The 20089-nt window shown below is 39.5% G+C and overlaps 3 protein-coding genes across 9 annotated transcripts in view; 1 reads left to right on the forward strand and 2 right to left on the reverse strand.

Annotated features, from left to right (window-relative positions):
* zmynd11 (zinc finger, MYND-type containing 11) overlaps positions 1–9741 on the reverse strand; it is a 29327-nt gene extending 19586 nt beyond the window's left edge. For 4 of the 7 annotated variants that reach the window (XM_051383583.1, XM_051383503.1, XM_051383367.1 and 1 more), the window contains exons 1-4: positions 9548–9741; positions 4950–5085; positions 1904–2063; positions 61–84 (exon numbers count right to left, since the gene is read on the reverse strand). In XM_051383583.1, coding sequence (XP_051239543.1) covers positions 61–84; positions 1904–2063; positions 4950–5080 — 315 coding nt within the window. In that variant the 5' untranslated portion in view covers positions 5081–5085; positions 9548–9741. The remainder of the gene's footprint in view (positions 1–60; positions 85–1903; positions 2064–4949; positions 5086–9547) is intronic. The other 3 variants (XM_051383425.1, XM_051383291.1, XM_051383617.1) reach the window with 2 other exon arrangements.
* Positions 1–20089, forward strand: part of LOC127355896 (tripartite motif-containing protein 16-like) — a 167438-nt gene that overhangs the window by 120111 nt on the left and 27238 nt on the right. The gene's annotated exons all lie outside the window — the stretch shown is intronic.
* On the reverse strand, positions 15140–18062 carry LOC127356207 (tripartite motif-containing protein 16-like). Its single transcript, XM_051387809.1, has one exon. The coding sequence runs from the start codon at positions 18032–18034 to the stop codon at positions 16373–16375; it is 1662 nt and encodes a 553-aa protein (XP_051243769.1). The 5' UTR covers positions 18035–18062; the 3' UTR covers positions 15140–16372.

The raw sequence follows: 20089 nt of genomic DNA on the forward strand, positions 1-20089 counted from the left end.
GGATGAAGTGATCAAATGGAGAACAAACCCTGAGTTTGAGAATAACAATGCAGCCCTTACCTTGCTCCCCTCGGCTTTCGGCTCCTGTGATTGCAAGTGATTCAGAGAGTAAGTGTTTAAAAGTCCTGCTGCTAATAAAAAACGACCTGAGCTCCGCTGGACAACAGTGTTGTGTCTTGAGAGACCAGATTTTAACAGCAGATCATGGAAATATGTTGTTACTGACACCACACAATACAGACAGACCCCACAACTATTCAAATCCCCCAATCTCTCATGCTCCGCAATTCCCCTGGCTCCTTGTCTGGCCTGCGATCAAAACAAATAGCCTTAGATGCAAAGACTGAATCTACTAAATCTACCTTGAGTCAATACAGACCTGAGCATGTCAAATTAAAACCACTGTTTTAAACAAACTAGTTCATGTTAGAACTGAGAGAAGAAGCTTAGTTTCCTATCATATTATTAGTTATTTCTCTTTTCCCTGCATGATAATGCACAGATGGTGCTCGTGCAGTTTAATGAGTAAAGCACAACAGATACTTCCCAGGTGTTAGCACCCTGGTGCAAAAAGCACTGGGATTAAAGCAGCCACCAATTACATGTTAATGCCACTTGCACAGTAATCCATTAAGTGCTCTTTGCATTACAAATAGCAAAAAAAAACAAAAACATGAGGATTGTCCCCAGGTAGTGCTGATACGCTGTGAAATGGCACACTGAGTGCAGAGCTACTGTGACAGAGACGAGTGAAAGCATCACCGTTCCTCACAACTAACAAGGGAAATAAGAGGAAATGAAAACAAGGACTTCAAATGACAAGAGAAAAATATTAATATCACAACCGGCTGCCTGAGCAAGTCAAGAGGTAATACAGCTGTTTAATGGCTGGTTCCACATTTTCAAGTCCTTGATTTGGCCAAAATATCTCTCTTTATCTGCTCTTATTTCTTAACTTTATCCTTCTTCATCATCGCTGATCAACAGTAATGTTTGCTCCGTGTAATGTCTGCGTGCTGTGACTGTTAACACTGTGTTCACACTGTGAGCAACCCGACAGATGGGTGGCTACGTCCTGATGCTACAGGATGTAGGACGCGGTGGTCTCAATCATGGCCCCTGTGGTAAGTTTGTCAATGCAAAATGTTTCAAGTTCCCAAAAGGGGGAGGACGCCCACACACACATCAGATGTGTCACATATCTCCGTTATAAACTGAAGCAACTAAACCAAACACAAAATAACTCTTATTAATAAAATTTAAAAGTTACAACAGCCATTTTTCAAGTGCTTTTGAGATTTTGTTTATTATTGTAACCTTTATAGAGCTGGAACAATTAGTTGATTAGTTTATCAATAGAAAATTAATCTGCAACTATTTGAAGAACCTGATGAATCATTTGAGTAGTCTTTGTCTGGTTCCAGCTCGTCAAATGTCTGTCTGCTTCTCCTTGTCTTACATTACCGTTAAATTGAATATCTTTGGGTTTTGGACATTTAGTGGAATTACATTGGGCTCTAGGAAACAGTTTTCTGATGTTTTTTGTTTCATTTTAAACCAAATTAATAATCTATCAACCACAACAATAATCAGCAGAATTAAAATAATCATTAGTTGCAGCTGTAAATCTTTTTTTAATAAATGTTTTAAAACTACATCATGAAACTAAATCCCATCAGGAGGGAACTGAAACCAAGAAGCTGTAAATAAACATTCAGCTCTTTGAGAACTTTTAACTTCCAGTGATTTGCTCACAGTGTGAACACACAGGCACCGACAGAGAAACGCCAGATAAACACCTGACATACAAAAAGGATGAACCTGCTCACTTTTGGTGAATAATAAGACAGAATCTAGAAAAAGGATTCAACCGTTCACTGTGTGAGGAACCGGTTAGACTTACCATCTCATCCCCGGGTAACCAGTATCCTTCCTGCTCGATGCCGGCTTTGGAGCCCTTGCAGCCAACGGTCAGGGTCTCCACCACCAGGCCGTCCTTCACGGCCAAGCTCAGCTGTCTGGCAGTCTCCTTAGGGTGCATGCCAAACACACGGCTCAGGTACCTGGGCGGGGTAGAGGTAGAGGAGTAATTAAGCAATGTGCAACGGCAGTTGGTGCTAATGGTAGCCATCTTTCCATGCTAGACCAACATGAACATTTTAAATCTCAACCTCCTGTAGATGGTGACCCAACACTGTCATCATCGTGCATTTTATGCTATGCTCTTAAAATTACTTGCCTCTCAGATGCTCCATAAATTATATTTATACTACCAAGAAACAGATTAGAGATACATGTGGGTCGAAATTACAAGCAGAGGCAGTGTTTCTCATCTATTTCCACCTCTAATGCTCCTACACTTTCCCAGTTTGGGAGCATGTGATTCAAATAATGGCCCACTTTATTGGTGCAGCTGCCTGCTGCCTGGCAGTGAACCTCTCTGAGCAAGGTCATGTATCCTCCACTGTGGCAGACAGCCAGCGAACAGAATCAGTCAGTGAGGAATCAGGTGAGAGTCTGTATTTACTTGTGGGTTACAATGGAGAGGCCTGTAGTATGTCTGTGAGGTGAACATGAGTCAGACAGGATTACTCAAACCAAAGATCCTACAGTCGGGCTAACGGGGGGAACCCACACGAGGCTCCACGGATAAACAATAGAAGGTTATTTTCATTGATCAAAATGTGAGACAATAATAAAGAATACCCATCAGAGTTATGTTCATAGGGCCTGTTATATCAGACAAATAGTTAAAAACTCAAAGATCTTTTGTTAACGCTTACATATGACAGAGAAAACCAGCAACTGCTCATATGTGAGAACGATCTGATGCAATCTGAGGGTAATAAAAAGTCCAATTCACAAAATCTTTCAGCTCTAAATCACTTCAACGTTGCTGCTGTGTGTCGAGTTACTGGGCAACATATGTTGGCGTTAACTACCAAATAATTACCGTGTACTCCTTTCATTTATATGCATAAAAATTAAGTTACAAACAAACGTACTTTTGAAGTTGAGAAGCAAGATGAACGTGTGTTTTGTGCTTTTTGTTTTGTCTCCTTGTGGTTAATCTTTACGGATATTATTGTATTATATATTGTGGTTGTTCTGTGGTATGTTGTGATGATGGCGTTACCTGTATCTTTGGTTGGTCTATTTGTTCCTAACTCATTCTGAATATAAAATGTCACCAACGTTACAGTCAGTTAAAGATACAGCAGATTTAGTAAATTAGCAATTTGCTCGGTTAATGATGAACTAATTGATCTGAAGCAGCCGGACTGCTGTGCCTGTCACCCTCCTGTACATTTGCAGCTATGTGAGCGAGGGCAGTTAATTATTCACCCCTGCCTCGCTGACTTTAGCCTCCTCCATTCCCATAAAACCAAAGTCATCACCCTCTTAGCCACAAAGAAAGCTTGGTGAAATTAAGCTACAGTGGGACTGGATAGGGTGGAGATATATGTGTGTGTGTGTGTGTGTGTGTGTGTGTGCCGCTGCTTAGTGTTGCCATGACAACAGCCGCTTGCCGCCAGTATTCATTTGGCAAGCGGCCAGCTCCAAGGTGCTCGCCAACTTGCCGTATGAGACGTGCTAAGTGTTTCATTTAGTCTCTCCGCTCCGTCCGCCAACTGAAAGGAACGAGTGATCGGCGAGGTCGATGGAGGAGGACGATTCGTCATCAATTTGCATAGTTTGAACAAACGTGAGATTCCCTCCATGGATAAAATAATGACGGTTAAAGCATCATGAACCCAAACGGCTGCAGACTCTGTATCTAGGCCCGGTCAGGTCTCAATCTGACTGTTGATCATTGGTACGGCAGCGAGGAGCCAACGCCCGCTGTAACAACACCGCCAAACTATTAGATTAGTCGTTTAACAGAAAATCAATATACCAAATCGAATCAAATCAAATACCAAACATTCTCTGGTTTCTAAAGACGTCGAGCATCATTTTACTTAACACTTAATGCAATCCGACACTTGATTAAATGAAAAAATAATCACAGTTGCAGCTGCAGGAAACCAATAATGAGCTTTTTATGATAGGAAGAATTAAAATGCATCCTACATTCAAAACAAAGATGAACACCAGCTCACCACCTTCATTCAATTGGCTCTATATATATATATATATATGTATATATATATCTCTATATATATATAGATATATATATACACAAACCACCAGAGCAGACAAACCAGCCAAAGGTAGCACAACTAGTGATTGAACACAGGTCATTATGTGTGATCATTTTACCTCTGTGCCTGTTCACCCCGAACAAACACACTTTTCAAGATAAAAAAAAATAAAAATCTGCAACAACTTTAACAATCAGTTTATCATTTTAAGTTATTTGCAGCTTCTTAAATGTGAGTTTTTACTCATTTCTCTCCTCTATATTATTGTAAATTGAATATCTGTGACAGTGTTTTTTCACTACAGTTGGTTTGAGTAATTACACATCCGTGTGTGAAGCTGTTTTCTCCCCTCAGGTCACCGCCATGTTGTTCTGAATCACCAGAAGCCCTTTGAACAGGGAGCTTTTAGGGACTACCGTGCTTGAGGACACGTAGGAAGACCAAAAGATAAAACCGGCCACGATGGAGGCTCAAAAACAGGTTTCTGGTTGAGAAGATTCGCTTCCAGATAAAATCCCTTGCAGAAGGACATTGTATTTTCACCTCTAGTTCTCAAAAATGTACATCCTCGTGGGCCAAGACACCCCTCTTCTCTGTGTTTACTGTCAATGTAAAAACAGTTTACAGCCAGGTCTATGTCTCATGTACTGTGCAGGTTAAATGAAACTCAACGGGCAGATAAAGACACAACTTTGTGGCGAGTGGAAACTATGACAGCCCTTTTAAAGCATCCTTTCGACAGCGTGGTGTGAAAGACACGCACAGACATGAAGAAGTACATCGTCACATCTGTGGTGAACTTACTTGGAGATCCTGTCCATGTTTGCAATTTGTTTCTGGTTGCGGATGACCTCGATGGCCGCCCACACATACTGGACCACTTTGGGGTCCGCCTGCCTCTTCTTCACCACACGTGACATGATTTCCTTATTCATCACAACTGTGGGAGACAAAGAAAATATAAAAATCAGCTGATGTTTTTGGTTTTTGTTTTCTGCGAATGAAACGTATATACACTGCAGCCTTACTACCAATTAATCAATACCAGTGTTTATAGCATTGATAACAGCTGTGGTAATAGCCTTAATATAATAGTACCAGTGGCACTAGTAATATGAATAATATTCTTATATCATATAAGTCCATTACACCAATAAGTAATGCTCCCTAATCGCATTAAAGAATCAAACCTGTGCTTCATGTAGTGCTGAATGCTCTTAATGTGACATTACAAACAACAGTTGTATAATATTGTGTTTTCTATAAACTTGCCTTTATAGTCAGACTTCTGCTTCTGCTTGTTATTAATCTAAAAAGCTCAAATGCTCCAAAATGTCACAATATCATCACATAAGTATGATTAAGAGTAATATTTAAGTGTTTCCAAGCTCATCATACCAATATACCAAAGACATGGCGTTAGAACTGACTAAATATTTGTCAGCCTAAAATATTTTTACAGGGAAATATGATGAAGATGATTGTGTTGTAGTCACTTAAAGGGCCTGTGTGGCATCTGGCAGTCAATGGGGCTGAGTACTGGCAACAATCTGACAATATGATAAATATCACAATACAAGCCTGCAGATTGCAACTATCTGAACACAGCTCGGCCTTCCAGGCGTGTAGGAGAAAGTATAGTGGCCGAAGAACAAGTGAAAAACACGGCGGTTCAACATGCCTCCAGCCCCGCTCCCTCTGTAGATAAAAACAACTTACTCTATAGGCAACAACAGTTCTTATTTTCAGGAGATTATACACTAATATACCTCCTGAATGTGCCATAAATAAAGCCATTTATGGTCATGAGAGCATTTTGAATTGCAGCTCCCTCTACCAAAATCTACTTCTACTTGAGACAGCTGGGAAACACACGTTCAGGTTGTGCCTGTTAGATAAAGAGCCACTGTTTTCCTTCCAACTGAAGTGTGCGGGACGAGAGCACACGGCGGTCAGCTGGGACGACGAGTGAACAAAAAGAGACATTACTGACCATTGAATGTGATCGGGTGGGCGGTTCAGCCACTTTAGGACTATCTGACGCCGCTCCTGTCTGTCTATCTGTCCGGACTCCTTCCACAATCATCCTCATTGAGCTCGGAGACAAAACACCCAGATGATTTGTGCGTCTGTCATGTCATGCTTTCTAAAAATGAATCCTTTTGATCCGACATTTTTAGACCATATTTAATAAGTCATTACCTCGACTCTAGAGCCAGATCCTCTACGAATCATCCTCAACTCATCTGAATCAAAGTAACAATGAACGCTCTGCCCAACGTGCTGCTTGAAATTAGAAGCCAAACTAAATTTTTATATATTATTTCTCAGTATCTTTCAGATATGAGTGAAAAATATGGAAACGGGGAATCTGGGTGGTTAAGAGTATGTATATCTGTATAACAACACATCCTTTGACTTTATAATTGTTGTGTGGTAGATCTGATGCCAAGTCCAATACGTTTAATGTGACCTTGAACATTGCTCTTCACATGCTAGGTATTTGTTATTAAACCCACTAAAGATACATACATACTTTAAGACTTATAACTGAAGTTTCCACCACATGTTTCCGTTTTAAAATCACATATATACGCCTTATTCCTCCTGAAAAGCAGCGACTAAATATCTGTGCATCATTAGGACGACATTCTTAATACCTCATCAAAACAAACGTCAGAAAATATCAGAGGAGGATTTGACAAGGAGAACTAGAGACGTTCAGAGGGGTTTGAATAATACTGGTTTGCCTCTTTACTGCGGTGCACAGGCCCTGGCCGTCCCTGAATATCTTTAAACTCAAATCCAATTTTATGCGGTTCTCCTCTTAACCATCCGTGAAACTTAAGATGTCACTTTCATAAATCGCAGCCAAAAGCTAACCGTAATAAAGCTCAGAGCGACCCGGAGGAAGATCCTGGTGCTTTAGTGCACTTTGTGATACAGGAGGCTGTGACAGATACATACAGAGGATGTTCAATCTTCACATTTTTAATCAGGATGGTATGAAAGTGTTGGTACAGTGTGAAAAAATTAAGAAAAAAAGAGCAAATCAGCCAAAAATAAATACAAACGAGTCTAAAAACCAACACATAACATACGGTCAGTCGCAGCCAACGGGAAAATGTAGTGGTTCGTATTTTGGTTCGTGAACAGGATTGAGACAGTGTGTGATATAATCATCGCCTTAAGCACAGTATTTTATATTTCTGCTCTGTTTCAGACTGATAGAGACTAAATCTGAGCACACAAACATCAGCCTGATGCAGTAAGGCAGCAAGTCAGGCTCACCTATGTTAGATTTGTTATTGATTTAAAAACAAAAGCTTTTTTATAATTTCACAAATTTATAAGATGAGACAGATCAAAGAGAAACTGTACAGAAAAGTAAATAACAATAAGCACTACAGAGGCCCTCAAAGGTCTAAAGATATTCAGTTTACTGTGAACTAAAGAAACCAGAAATCTATTATCAAAATATTTGGCTATTCATTTAATAGACAATACATTAATAGACTAATTGTTGCAGCTTTACTATAAATAAGAAAATACTTATATACTCATTATTATTTATGTATAAAGCCACATTGAAAGCAACCAATCAGGCTCCTCCTAAGTTCTCCTAATGACATTTACAAGAATCAACCGGGCCCGAATGAAAACAACAAATCCGAACCAAGAAAGGTGAGATATTCCTTTATTGATCCCCCTTCGGAGAAATTCAGGTTGACACAGCAGCAATAGTGCAAAGTAAAGCAAAAACAGAGAACAAAGAATGTCACAAATAAAAAATATTAGAAAATATAACAGAAGATATAAAACTATAAATGAAAGTCTATTCACTATGAAAGATAGCAGGGACTCTGGGAAAGAGCCTCAACAATCAGAGTCTCTTTATATCTTTATCTCTGATTGGTTGTTTTTCATTCAGGTGGATTCTTGCAAATGTCATTAGGAATATCATTAAGTTACCTAATGCAGCTTTAAACCAGGGTGCACACACACACACACACACACACACACACACACACACACAGAGAGAGAGAGAGAGAGAGAGAGAGAGAGCATGTTTCATCCATCTTGGCTTAAAACCGGTGAAGAGAGCCACTTTAAGGCGGGAAACCAACCTAATAAATGAAAACCAGGTAGCTGCACAGACATTTTACAGCATCACAACGAAAGCTGAAGGAGAAAGAGAGAGGGGGGGAACAGGGAGCAGTGAGGTGACAGTGAGTAACCTGAGCCCCCCCCCTCCTCCTCCTCCTCCTCCTCCCTGTTATTCAGTGTAAGGTGCAGTAAGGTGTGAAGGCGGGCCACCTGTACCACGATGCCAGGGGCAGAAAGCATGGCCACTCCGGCTCTCCCCCTCTTCCTTCCAGATGCATGTGGCTGTGCTGGCATGTGCCCAACAAACAACCACATCTGCCCCCCCGCTCCCCCTGCTCCCCAATCAATTAACCAAGGTGCGCGACACTAGAGGCCAATTAAGCTGACAGGTTGATCCGGGTCGGAGGTAAACAAAGAGACTACACAGGGCTGTTGTTCCCTCTGCTGAAGCCCTGACAGCCCCTACCAACGCACAGCCACCCCACACTCACCCCTGTTGGTTATTATAGTAATAAAATCAACTATTACAGCCGCACGGGGTTTTGGAGGGATGCAGGAGGAGGAAGAGGAGGAAGAGGAGGAGGAGGTTGTCAGAAAGATAGCGTCTGTCCATTCACCGTTAGCCGGCTAACAGCGACCACATTGACTCCGACATGAGGAGAGAGGAGCGAGGAAGGAGTTCCGGAGTAATTAAAACAGCTCAATAACACACCTGCTCATTAAATGTTACACTTAACAGCACCCGTACATCTCACAACAAAGAGGAAACAGTGGAAGGCCACGGGCACTGCCAGGAGGCGGAGGGTAGCTGCTAGCAGGAGAGCTAGCGTCCCCCCCCTCCTCCTGATGCTAATAAAAACAAAATAACCTGTTTTTTTATTTTTAAACTTTCTCTAAATAACTTTAAACCCCGGGTACAGTCACAGTGCTCGTGTTACAGAAGCCCCAGCCCCGTGGAGGCTTCCTCTGTGTTAGCTCCTCCAGCTACGTATGCTAACCGCAGCTGCTCGGTTAGTAAACCCAGATAGCCCGCTTGTCACCGAACCGGGACCGGGTTCACAACCGAAGCGACGAACCGGCGGCGTTTACAGCACACAGGGGAACCTCTACCACCACACAACCACTGTCTGCTAACTAGCCTACCTGCTCGTTTGTTTTGGAGGGCGCCATGTTCACGGTCCTCCATCACGGGACTAGCTACGGCTAAGCTAACGGGGCTAGCGCCTGTTAGCCGCAGTGTTGTCATTGAGTCCGTTTTCCGTTCAGAATAAAAATATAAATTTATATAAACTCACCTTTTTGTTCACGGTGTCACTAACGCACGGCGCTGCAAAGGGAATCCGCGAAGGATTGAAGGCGGAGGCCGCTTACATTAGTTGTTTGTTCGGGCTGGTTGAGGCTGTTGGGATGGTGGTTGGTGTCCAGCTGGCCCCCGTACAGCAGCGCTGGGCTGGGAGGTAAACACAGACAGCGCCGCCGCCGGAGAACCGGAGGGAGAACTCTAGTGGTGGAGTCCGACTTACTGCACCCAAACCCCGGGCTGCTTAAAGGGCCAGTCCGCACACCTTCTCCACACTATTCACCTGATACAAGAGACATTTGTTTTTATTTCTTTGGAATCATTATCATAACATTACGAGAATAATGTCGTAATATTATGAGAATAAAGTCTAATATTAGGAGAATAAAGTCGTAATATTATGAGAAAAAAATCATAATATTACAAGAAAAAGGTCGTAATATTGCGAGAATAAAGTCATAATTTTACGTGAATAAAGTCATAATATTGCGAGAATAAAGTCATATTGTAATGAGAAAAAAGTCATAATGTCACAAGAAAAAAATCATAATATTACAAGAATAAAGTCGTAATATTAGGAGAAAAAAGTCATAATATTACAAGAAAAAAGTCGTAATTTTACGTGAATAAAGTCATAATATTATGAGAAAAAAATCATAATATTACAAGAAAAAGGTCGTAATATTGCTAGAATAAAGTCGCAATATTGCGAGAATAAAGTCATATTGTAATGAGAAAAAAGTCATAATGTCACAAGAAAAAAATCATAATATTACAAGAATAAAGTCGTAATATTAGGAGAATAAAGTCATAATATTGCGAGAATAAAGTCTAATATTAGGAGAATAAAGTCGTAATATTGCGTGAATAAAGTCTAATATTAGGAGAATAAAGTCGTAACACTACGAGAATAAAGTCGTAACATTGGGAGAATAAAGTCGCAATATTGCAAGTATAAAGTCGCAATATTACGTGAATAAAGACACAATGTTGCGAGAATAAAGTCGTAAAATTATGAGAATAAAGTCATAATTTTATGTGAATAAAGTAGTTATATTGCGAGTATAAAGTCGTAATATTATGAGAATAAAGTCATAATATTGCGAGAATAAAGTCATAATATTATGAGAATAAAGTCGTAATATTACGTGAATAAAGTCGCAATATTGCGAGAATAAAGTCGTAACATTGCGAGAATAAAGTCGTTATATTACGAGAATAAAGTCGTAATATTACGTGAATAAAGTCATAATATTATGAGAAAAAATCATAATATTACAAGAAAAAGGTTGTAATATTGCGAGAATAAAGTCGTTATTTTACGTGAATAAAGTCGCAATATTGCGAGAATAAAGTCATAATATTCCATGAATAAAGTCACAATATTGCGAGTATAAAGTCATAATATTACTTGAATAAAGTCGTAATATTGCGAGTATAAAGTCGTAATAGTACGTGAATAAAGTCGTAATATTACGTGAATAAAGTCACAATATTGCGAGAATAAAGTCGTAATATTGCGAGAATAAAGTCGTAATATTGATAAGCTGATGGAGAAAAAAGTTGTAAAAAGTCGTAATATTTTGAGAATAAAGTCGTAATATTATGAGAAAAAAGTTGTAATATTTTGAGAATAAAGTCGTAATATTATGAGAATAAAGTCGTAATATTGCGTGAATAAAGTCGTAACATTGCGAGAATAAAGTCGTAACATTACGAGGATAAAGTCGTAATATTTTGAGAATAAAGTCGTAATATTATGAGAATGAAGTCGTAATATTGCGTGAATAAAGTCGTAACATTGCGAGAATAAAGTCGTAACATTACGAGGATAAAGTGGTAATATTACGATATATACAGTATGATTATACAGATGTGATTTAAAGTTAAATTATAATATTGCACAGGTTACAGAAGGAGGTAGTGGCATACTGTAGAAATAAATAATAAATAAATAATTACACCAGACAAAAAATATATTATACAGAATTGATTTCACAGAGGTTTGAGCAGGTCTAAGACTAAAGTGCATGTACGAAGTGTTGTATGTGAGGACTTTACAGGTAGTGCAAACAAAAGAAAGTGACTATGGTATTGTTGCTGAGTCTGATAGCTGCTGGGATGGAGGACCTGCGGTAGTGCTCCTTCTTGCACTGAGGGTGCAGCACATGTGCAATATTTTTAACTTAAGTTTTTAACTTAAATCACATCTGTATAAAAATACTGTATATAATGTACATTCATTTTCTTATCTGGAGCTGCTGTAATAAGTGAATTTCCCCAGTGTGGGATCAATAAAGTCTATCTTATCTAATATTATTATATTATATTCGGCCGATGTCTGTGCTCATGAGGCTGATAAATAAAACGTATATTCACACACATTTGCAGGTGACTGATGATGTCAGTGCTCTTGTGAATTTGGGAAGGTGGAGAAAAAGATTTAAAGCCTGAATTTTCTATAGAACAGAAAAGAATTGCACATTAATTTTCTTGGTTTTGATATCAGCATTATGTATCAGCCATCATTAACCCAGCTCTCTAAATATCGGCATCAGCATCAGCCACTGAAGATCCCATATCGGTCGACCACTAAACGTATGACAATAATATTACACAACAACAAACTGTATCATGATCCCAAATAGTGAATAACTGCAGAAAGTTTGTGTAACACAGATATTTGGATGAATTCTATGCAGATTATTTTCTGTCAATATTGATCAGAGATAAGTCTTACTGAAAGTTCAATGGAATTTTTGTCTTTAATAATAATATATTTTTAATTTTGTTTTGGTTGGTTCTCTTTGGTCGTTTGCAGGATGAGGCTGTTTATCAGTGAGTGAAAACTCTGTGAATAAAGCTTGTGTTCAGTTTAGATCCTAAATAATAATATAAACTAAAAAAAACAATAATAAACTGCCTCAGTTTTACTTTCATATCAGTTTGACATTTTCTCCAACAGCTTTGTACGATACCCTGGAATGAAGGAAATACTTCATTCTTTATTCACTTCATTCATTATGTGAACTGTTATAAGTACTTTGCAAGTCAATTGTGACCAAAGTCACACAGTAACACAAAACAAACTAACCACTAACTCCAATGTTCTGCAAGGTAAAATGACTGTTTTCATCAGAAGAGTCTGGTGGCTTTCAAGAGAGAATAGATGGATATATAACGGCTTCATTTCCCAGTCGGACAGGGCTGCGTGTACACTGTTCTTTAAACATTTAATATATAGTTAGCTAAACAGCATGATACTGTCACAGCAAGTAAAATTAGTCATACAAACAGAATATTCTGTGTATCAAATTAGAATAATCATCAAGTCATTATTCTTCTGGTCAAAATATAGTCCCTTCTCTCCCTGAGGTATGGTGTGTGAATAAAAGGGATTTTCCAGGACAATAAGATGTCACAATGATGTTGACCTTTAACCTTTTGGGTTGTGTGAAATTGTGTCATAATTACCGCATCAGTTGTTGTGTTATGACCATAAAACGTGTTTGTCAAGGTCTCAGATCTCAGAAAATATTAGGCTCTTCAAAATACAGCAGCAGACGGTTCACACAGGAGGCAGGTTGATTCCTAATGAGAAGATTATTTAATGTTCACTGTGACTGAATCCTGAAAGAAACCGGTTCACGAACCAGAGCGAATATGGTGGGAAAAGGAGTCCTCCCAGTCCGCGCTTCTCTTCGCAATAGTTCATATTTATAGACACGATTGCATTAAAACAAAAAAATTGAAAAATTAGTATTTTGATAGTATTACATGTTTTTTTAAAGATTATTATAAAGCTACAATATCAGTGTATAAAGTGTATGTGCAGCATATCTCGAAGTAATGACTTTTAATGTGGATTCAGGTGGTCAGTGTTCTTGTGAAACTACTTCTAAACGATCACATTTTCATATATAAATAAATATAGAATTTTGGGAGTTTTCTGTGCAGTGAAGTAATGCCCAAACAATCATCTGTCAGCAACAAACCTCAGGACAAAATAAGTTTAAGAATTAAAACACAGAAGTCATTTTAGGGACAGTGGGTTAAATTCAGTGAGACGTTTGTCCATTTCTCCCTCAGAACGTCCTGTAGTGTCACATCCTCAAAGTACCTCAGAGGACGGATATTGATGCTGGATGTAGATTCACTGAGTGCTGACAGTGAGGGGTAGTTGTGTAGAAACTGGTTGTGGTCCTCTGTGTGTAACAGCTTCTTCATCTCAGCGTCTTTCCTCTTCAGCTCAGTGATCTCCTGCTCCAGCTTCTCCTGAAGCTCTTTGACTCGACTCACTTCAGTTTCCTGCTGGGATCTGACCTGCTGCTTCACATCAGAGCTTCTTTTCTGGATGAGACGGATCAGCTGAGTGAAGATCTTCTCACTGTCCTCCACTGCTTTATCAGCAGAGCGATTGATAGCCTCCACCTCCTGTTGAAGCTCCTTCACATCTTTCTCTCTGTCCTGGATTCTCTGATGGATGTTTTGTCCACCAGCTTGTGTTTCTTTAACTGAGCAACATCATAACGAGGCTGTTCAGTTTTCTCCCAGTGCAGAGGATGATTTTCTTTTCATCCTCTTCATCCCAGTGGGTTATAATACAGTTCAGTAGCTGTGTCCACAGGGAATAGTCACTGGATCCTTCAGTAGATCCAGACAGATCGAACAAGAAATAATTTCCTTGTCCAGAACTTCTTCTTTTGCCATTTCACCTCTCTGTCGACGGTCTGAGTTTCACTTCCTTATAAATGAAACTAGTTTGAGCTCTGATCTGAACAACATATGTTTTCTCAGTGAATGGGGTCTGTTTGTCAGTTCCTGCACTTTACCACATATTGGTTACACCCAACTTCAAACTGTAGATGTAAAGGGGAGGGAACAAAGAAATATACAGACAGAGTGGTGCTGTATTTGAGAAGAGGAAGAAGAGGGAGGGGCTATTAGGCTTTGATTAATTCCAAGAAGAGGAGTGGTTTGAGAGAGATGCTCATTTTAAAGCACTGGTTACTTTAGCCTTAATGTGGTAAAGTCATAAAATCAGGGGGGTTTGGATGGCTCCCCAGTGTTCAACATTAGCTCCTAAAATATAGTTTTGATTCAGTTTTTTATTGATCACAGTAATTCAAATACAGTACATGACATATAGATAAATTAGTCACTGCTGTAAAAGTAAACTCTAATAATATGATAAAATATTATATAATCAATACATAATATAAGTAATTTACAGGACCAGTGTGTGGGATTTAGTGGCATCTAGTGGTGAAGTTGCACACTGCAATCATCTGAATACAGCTCAGCCTTTCAAGCGTGTAGGAGAAACTACAGTGGCCACAAAACACTGTAGATAACCCACTCCTTCTTTAGATGAAAATAGCTCATTATAAGGTAACAAATATGCAGTGATACTTATATTCAAAGAATTATACACTAAAGACACATACATATATATGAATATTATATTCCATTCCATGCCAATAGATCCTCCTAAATGTTCCATACTGGACCTTTAAATAAGGTTTTCCTATTGATTGTAATAGTTCTGTTGTCCCATGAGGTGGAGCCATAAAGTTATGGGTAAATATGATCTTCCAGTAGTTTAATATTGTATACTTAATATAGTGGTTATGAAATTCTGAGAACATAATATGCAGTTTTCAAATGACAAACATCTTATTTCACTTCAGGTTTAACAGACATGGGCATTATTTTAACATCTGCACAATGATACAGAAGAGGTGCAGAGACCACTCCTCTCCACTGGTGAATCTGAAACTTTAATATTTGTATCATTGATCATTGTGTCTTTTTTGTTTGTAACAAGCAGGATTCACACTTTAGTGTACAGTTCTCATCATATGAGTAAAGGATTTAAGTTAGGGTGTCGGTGTTGACACAATTCTTTACACAAAAGCCATATGAGTACCACCTTCTGACAACACAAACACACTGTAGTTAATCTGTAGCCGTAGAACAAATTAAAATTAGTAGAAAATTAACAAGAACAGTGTTAAACACCTCTGTAGGTTTCTTCTCACCAGTCTGCAGTCAACCATCTTTCCTGTGTTTACTACAACAACATCATCAACATCCCCTCAAGTTTTTGCATAAAACCTTCTTAACCTCATCATTCCTCAGTGTCTTGCATTTGAGTCCACCCTTTAACCAAACATGACAAAATCACTAATTTCTTCTTTCTTCACCTAAAGGGATCACTTGTCTTGACCCAGACCAACTCCGCACAGAAAGGATCTGCCACAGCCAGGATTTGAACCCAGGACCTTCTTGCAGTGATGTTACTTGTTGAGTGATGAGTCAGGTGCTTTAACCTCCACTACATCCCTGGTTAGCAGGATGACGGCGCCCTCTTGTGTTGTGCATCGGTTTTCACATTTCAGTTGTTAACCTGCTGTGATTTTCACTGGGCACATAAAAACTTCCCTGAACCTTTGGCAGCTCCAGACAACATCAGTAAAGAGAGCTTTAAATTGAATATCACACTATGTCAGTTTGTTCACAAGAGTCACAACCCGTAACACTGATGCTGCATTCAAGTCCTATGGGAAAGATGGTAGAGAAGAGTCTCCACTTTACAAATGTTATTCACATCAGCTCAAAGGTTGTAAATAGTTTTTGGGAATGTGAGATCTGACTTCTGGAATTGTTATAAAACAATTACTTGTAACCAAATGCAAAGATTAATACTTTCATTTCATATACCTTGACCTGATACTGGCTGCATATTTTTCATTAGTTGATGTTAAGATGTGAGTTTAAGAATTAAAATTTAACCTGCTGTCCCTTAAATGACTTCTGTCTATTTAAGTTTACAGAACTCAGCAGTGTCTCCAAACCCATAGTGAAACCAAAGTCCAGCATAGAGAGGCTGAATGAATGTGGTCTGGACTCTGTGGAGGAGAGTCATGGTTTCAGAGACGCTGTAGAAGGACAGAATACCTGCACTGTGATCCAGATACACTCCAACTCTGGAGGACGGAGGACCTGAGACTGGAGTTTGGATTCTGTTGTACCAAAACGTATAACTGTTTTTTTCACATCTTAAAGCCCAAGATTTGTCATTGAATCCAAATCTACATTTGTTTGATCTCCCTACTCTGTTGATATTCTTGTATGCAATTGCAAGATGAACTCCTCTCCCTCTCCACTCCACCTCCCAGTAACAACGTCCAGTCAGACTCTCTCTACTCAGGACCTGCCAACATGTGAACCTGTCTGGGTGACTAGAATAAGACTGTTGTTGACTCATAGATGTAGATTTTCGGTTCTCCTCAGATAGTAACAGATATGTGTTTGTTGTGTTTTGATCCAGTGTGATTTGATGGGAATATTTCAAGAAATCAGCTCTGGTCTTGGGCTCTGGTTGTGGCAGTAAAACATCCTCTTCAGTCACTGTCAGTGAGACGTTTGTCCATTTCTCTCTCAGAAAGTCCTGTAGTTTATCTCTGAGCTCTGAAACAGCCGCTGTCACATCCTTGAAGTACCTCAGAGGACGGATATTGATGCTGGATGTAGATTCACTGAGTGCTGACAGTGAGGGGTAGTTGTGTAGAAACTGGGTGTGGTCCTCTGTGTGTGACAGCTTCTTCATCTCAGCGTCTTTCCTCTTCAGCTCAGTGATCTCCTGCTCCAGCTTCTCCTGAAGCTCTTTGACTCGACTCACTTCAGTTTCCTGCTGGGATCTGACCTGCTGCTTCACATCAGAGCTTCTTTTCTGGATGAGAAGGATCAGCTGAGTGAAGATCTTCTCACTGTCCTCCACTGCTTTATCAGCAGAGCGATTGATAGCCTCCACCTGCTGTTGAAGCTCCTTCACATCTTTCTCTCTGTCCTGGATTCTCTCCTGGATGTTTTGTCGACTCACCTCGAGCTCTCTCTGCCTCTCAGTCCTTTCTGCTGCAGCTGAGACTGTGTCGTGGCCTTTATGTTCATCCACAGAGCAGAGATAACAGATACACTGCTGATCAGTACAGCAGAACATCTTCATCACCTCATCATGACGAGAGCAGATGTTCTCCTGGAGCTTCTTGGAGGGGTCCACCAGCTTGTGTTTTTCATAGGCAGGTGATTCAAAGTGAGGCTGGAAGTGTTTCTCACAGAATGAGATCAGACAGACCAGACAGGACTTGAAGGCTTTCAGTTTTCTCCCAGTGCAGACATCACAGGACACATCTTCAGATCCAGCATAGCAGTGATCAGCAGGAGCAGCTTGGAGTCCAGTCTTCTTCAGCTCCTCCACCAAATCAGCTAGCATGGTGTTTTTCACCAGGACAGGCCTTGGTATAAAGAACTGCCTACACTGAGGGCAGCTGAGAATTTGCATCTCATCCTCTTCATCCCAGTGGGTTTTAATACAGTTCATGCAGTAGTTGTGTCCACAGGGAATAGTCACTGGATCCTTCAGTAGATCCAAACAGATCGAACAAGAAATTGTGTCCAGCTGAACTCCTGTCTGCGCCATTTCACCTCTCAGTGACAGCGACTGTCTAATCCTTTTACCTGCAGCTGTGTGAATGGGAGCGGACAAAAATTATCTTAATGGGGTGGAGCTTGCTGTATTTGAGAACAGAAGAAAGAGGGTAGGGTTTTCAGGCTTGACTGCATTCCACAATGAGTAGAGACAGGGTGTATTATCTGTCATTTAGCACATGCAGTAAGAATATTTGAGTTATACTATATTGAGAGACTTTGAGCTAGTAGGTTACAACATTTGGAAATTAAATGCTATTTCATATTTCTTTTCAACATTAATGGACTTCTAAAGAAGAATAAAAAAAATCTGCTACATATTTTAAAGAGCCTTATTTAGTTTTGTAATATTTATTCCCACATCCAATTCCTTAGGCTTGAGAACTTGAGAAAAAAAGCGAGAGAGCAGCGGTGATCGAGCAAGCTAGGTGAATGTAGAAAGGGAGCGGCGTTAGTGAGTGGAGTAGAGAAATAAAATGTCATTGTTTAACGGCAGGTCTTCAAATCAGCGTGGCATTGTGTGACTTGGGGTGGCCAAAAGTGGTCCGCAATGATTTTTTAAATGCCTTTATGTCGAGAAAACAAAAGGCAGACAGCAAAGTTCTGAACAGTCTGGAGTCGGTCAAGACATTTTTGGTTCAGGCAGGTGAAAAGGTGGTTGGTTAGTAATCCAGGCATGATGAGATGAAGGCATGTAAAACATGTCTTCGAAAGTTAAAAATGATCAGATTTTTAAAATACTTTTAAGATGATAAAAACGTGATTGTTTTGGTGTGCTTCTGAAAACTTAAACTACTGTCAAACCAAACACCAAGACGCTTTAATGTGCTTCAATAGGCCTATGGAACCAGCAGATGGCAGAATTTGTTTTGTTTATGCTGGGCGCCACATGACAAAACCAAGCCTTATTTACCTTACTCTCTGCTCTGTTAAATTTGGGCATTATGTATAAAACTTGGAGTCCCTCAGAACACAAGGCAGGCAGGTGGTAATCTAAAAACAGGCCGAAGGTCATTATGACAGGAACAAGCAGAGAAAGTGTTAACAAAGCTGCACTGAGCAACAAAGACAATCTGGCCGAATGAGAGTCAGCAGTCCACTACCTACTGGATCTCATGAGTAACAGGGAGCAACTAAGGTCTGACACTGTCCCATGATGAAGGACACATAGAAATCTCTTTAGTTTTTGGCTAAATCGAAGTGAAATTAGTTTGATTTAATATTATCTGTGATAAATACTAATAGACTTTTTAAAATCTGTGTGCTATTAACTGCAACACCAGCAGCGTAAAACCAACCAACCAAGGTAGTTACTCAACAACCACAGTTAAATATCATACAACACAATAATACAAAATAAATATGGGTGTAGACTGAAGCTGCAGCTTTCTTACTGCCTGATGAACATCACTGACCATGATGTGTGGCACAATTAGAACATTTCCAATCTGCTGAGAAACGTGGTCTAAAACATGGAGACAAAGTGAGCTGAGGAGCTTTAACCTCCATTACATCCCTGGTTTGCAGGATGAAGGCGCCATCTTGTGTTGTGCATCAGTATTTACATTACAGTTGTTCAGCTGCTGTAATGTTCACTGCAAGAAGATATGTAAAATCTTCACTGAGCCTTTAGTAGCTTCAACCAACATCAGTAAAGAGACATTTAAATATAGGTACTATCACACTGTGTATGCAGAAGTCTTCACACACAAACTTGATGAAAACAATTAATACTGACTATTTCCCATTTTTGTGTTATAACTTTTTTTTTTATTGACTAAGTAGTGCTAGAAAACTCTGCTCATTTCTTTGTGACAAAGCTGTTGTAGTGAGGACATTGTAAAGGACAGAGACTGAACCTCAGTTATATTCTCTAATATTAGTTTCACATTTCCTCCATCAGCTTTGTATGAGACTCTGGAATGAAGACTAGAAGAAAGTACTTTGTTCTTTTATGTTTATGTAAACCTTCAGTTTGTAAATCAGTAAAGTCTGCTACCTGACTCTTGTTCAATGATTTCATGCACAGATTCACAATCAACAATTC

This window comes from Dicentrarchus labrax, unplaced genomic scaffold, assembly GCF_905237075.1.
Source record: "Dicentrarchus labrax unplaced genomic scaffold, dlabrax2021, whole genome shotgun sequence".
NCBI lineage: Eukaryota > Metazoa > Chordata > Actinopteri > Moronidae > Dicentrarchus > Dicentrarchus labrax.

Bases quoted from the DNA above. Each gene is read 5' to 3' on its own strand.
- LOC127356207 (XM_051387809.1), bottom strand. From the start codon at position 18,034: ATGGCGCAGACAGGAGTTCAGCTGGACACAATTTCTTGTTCGATCTGT.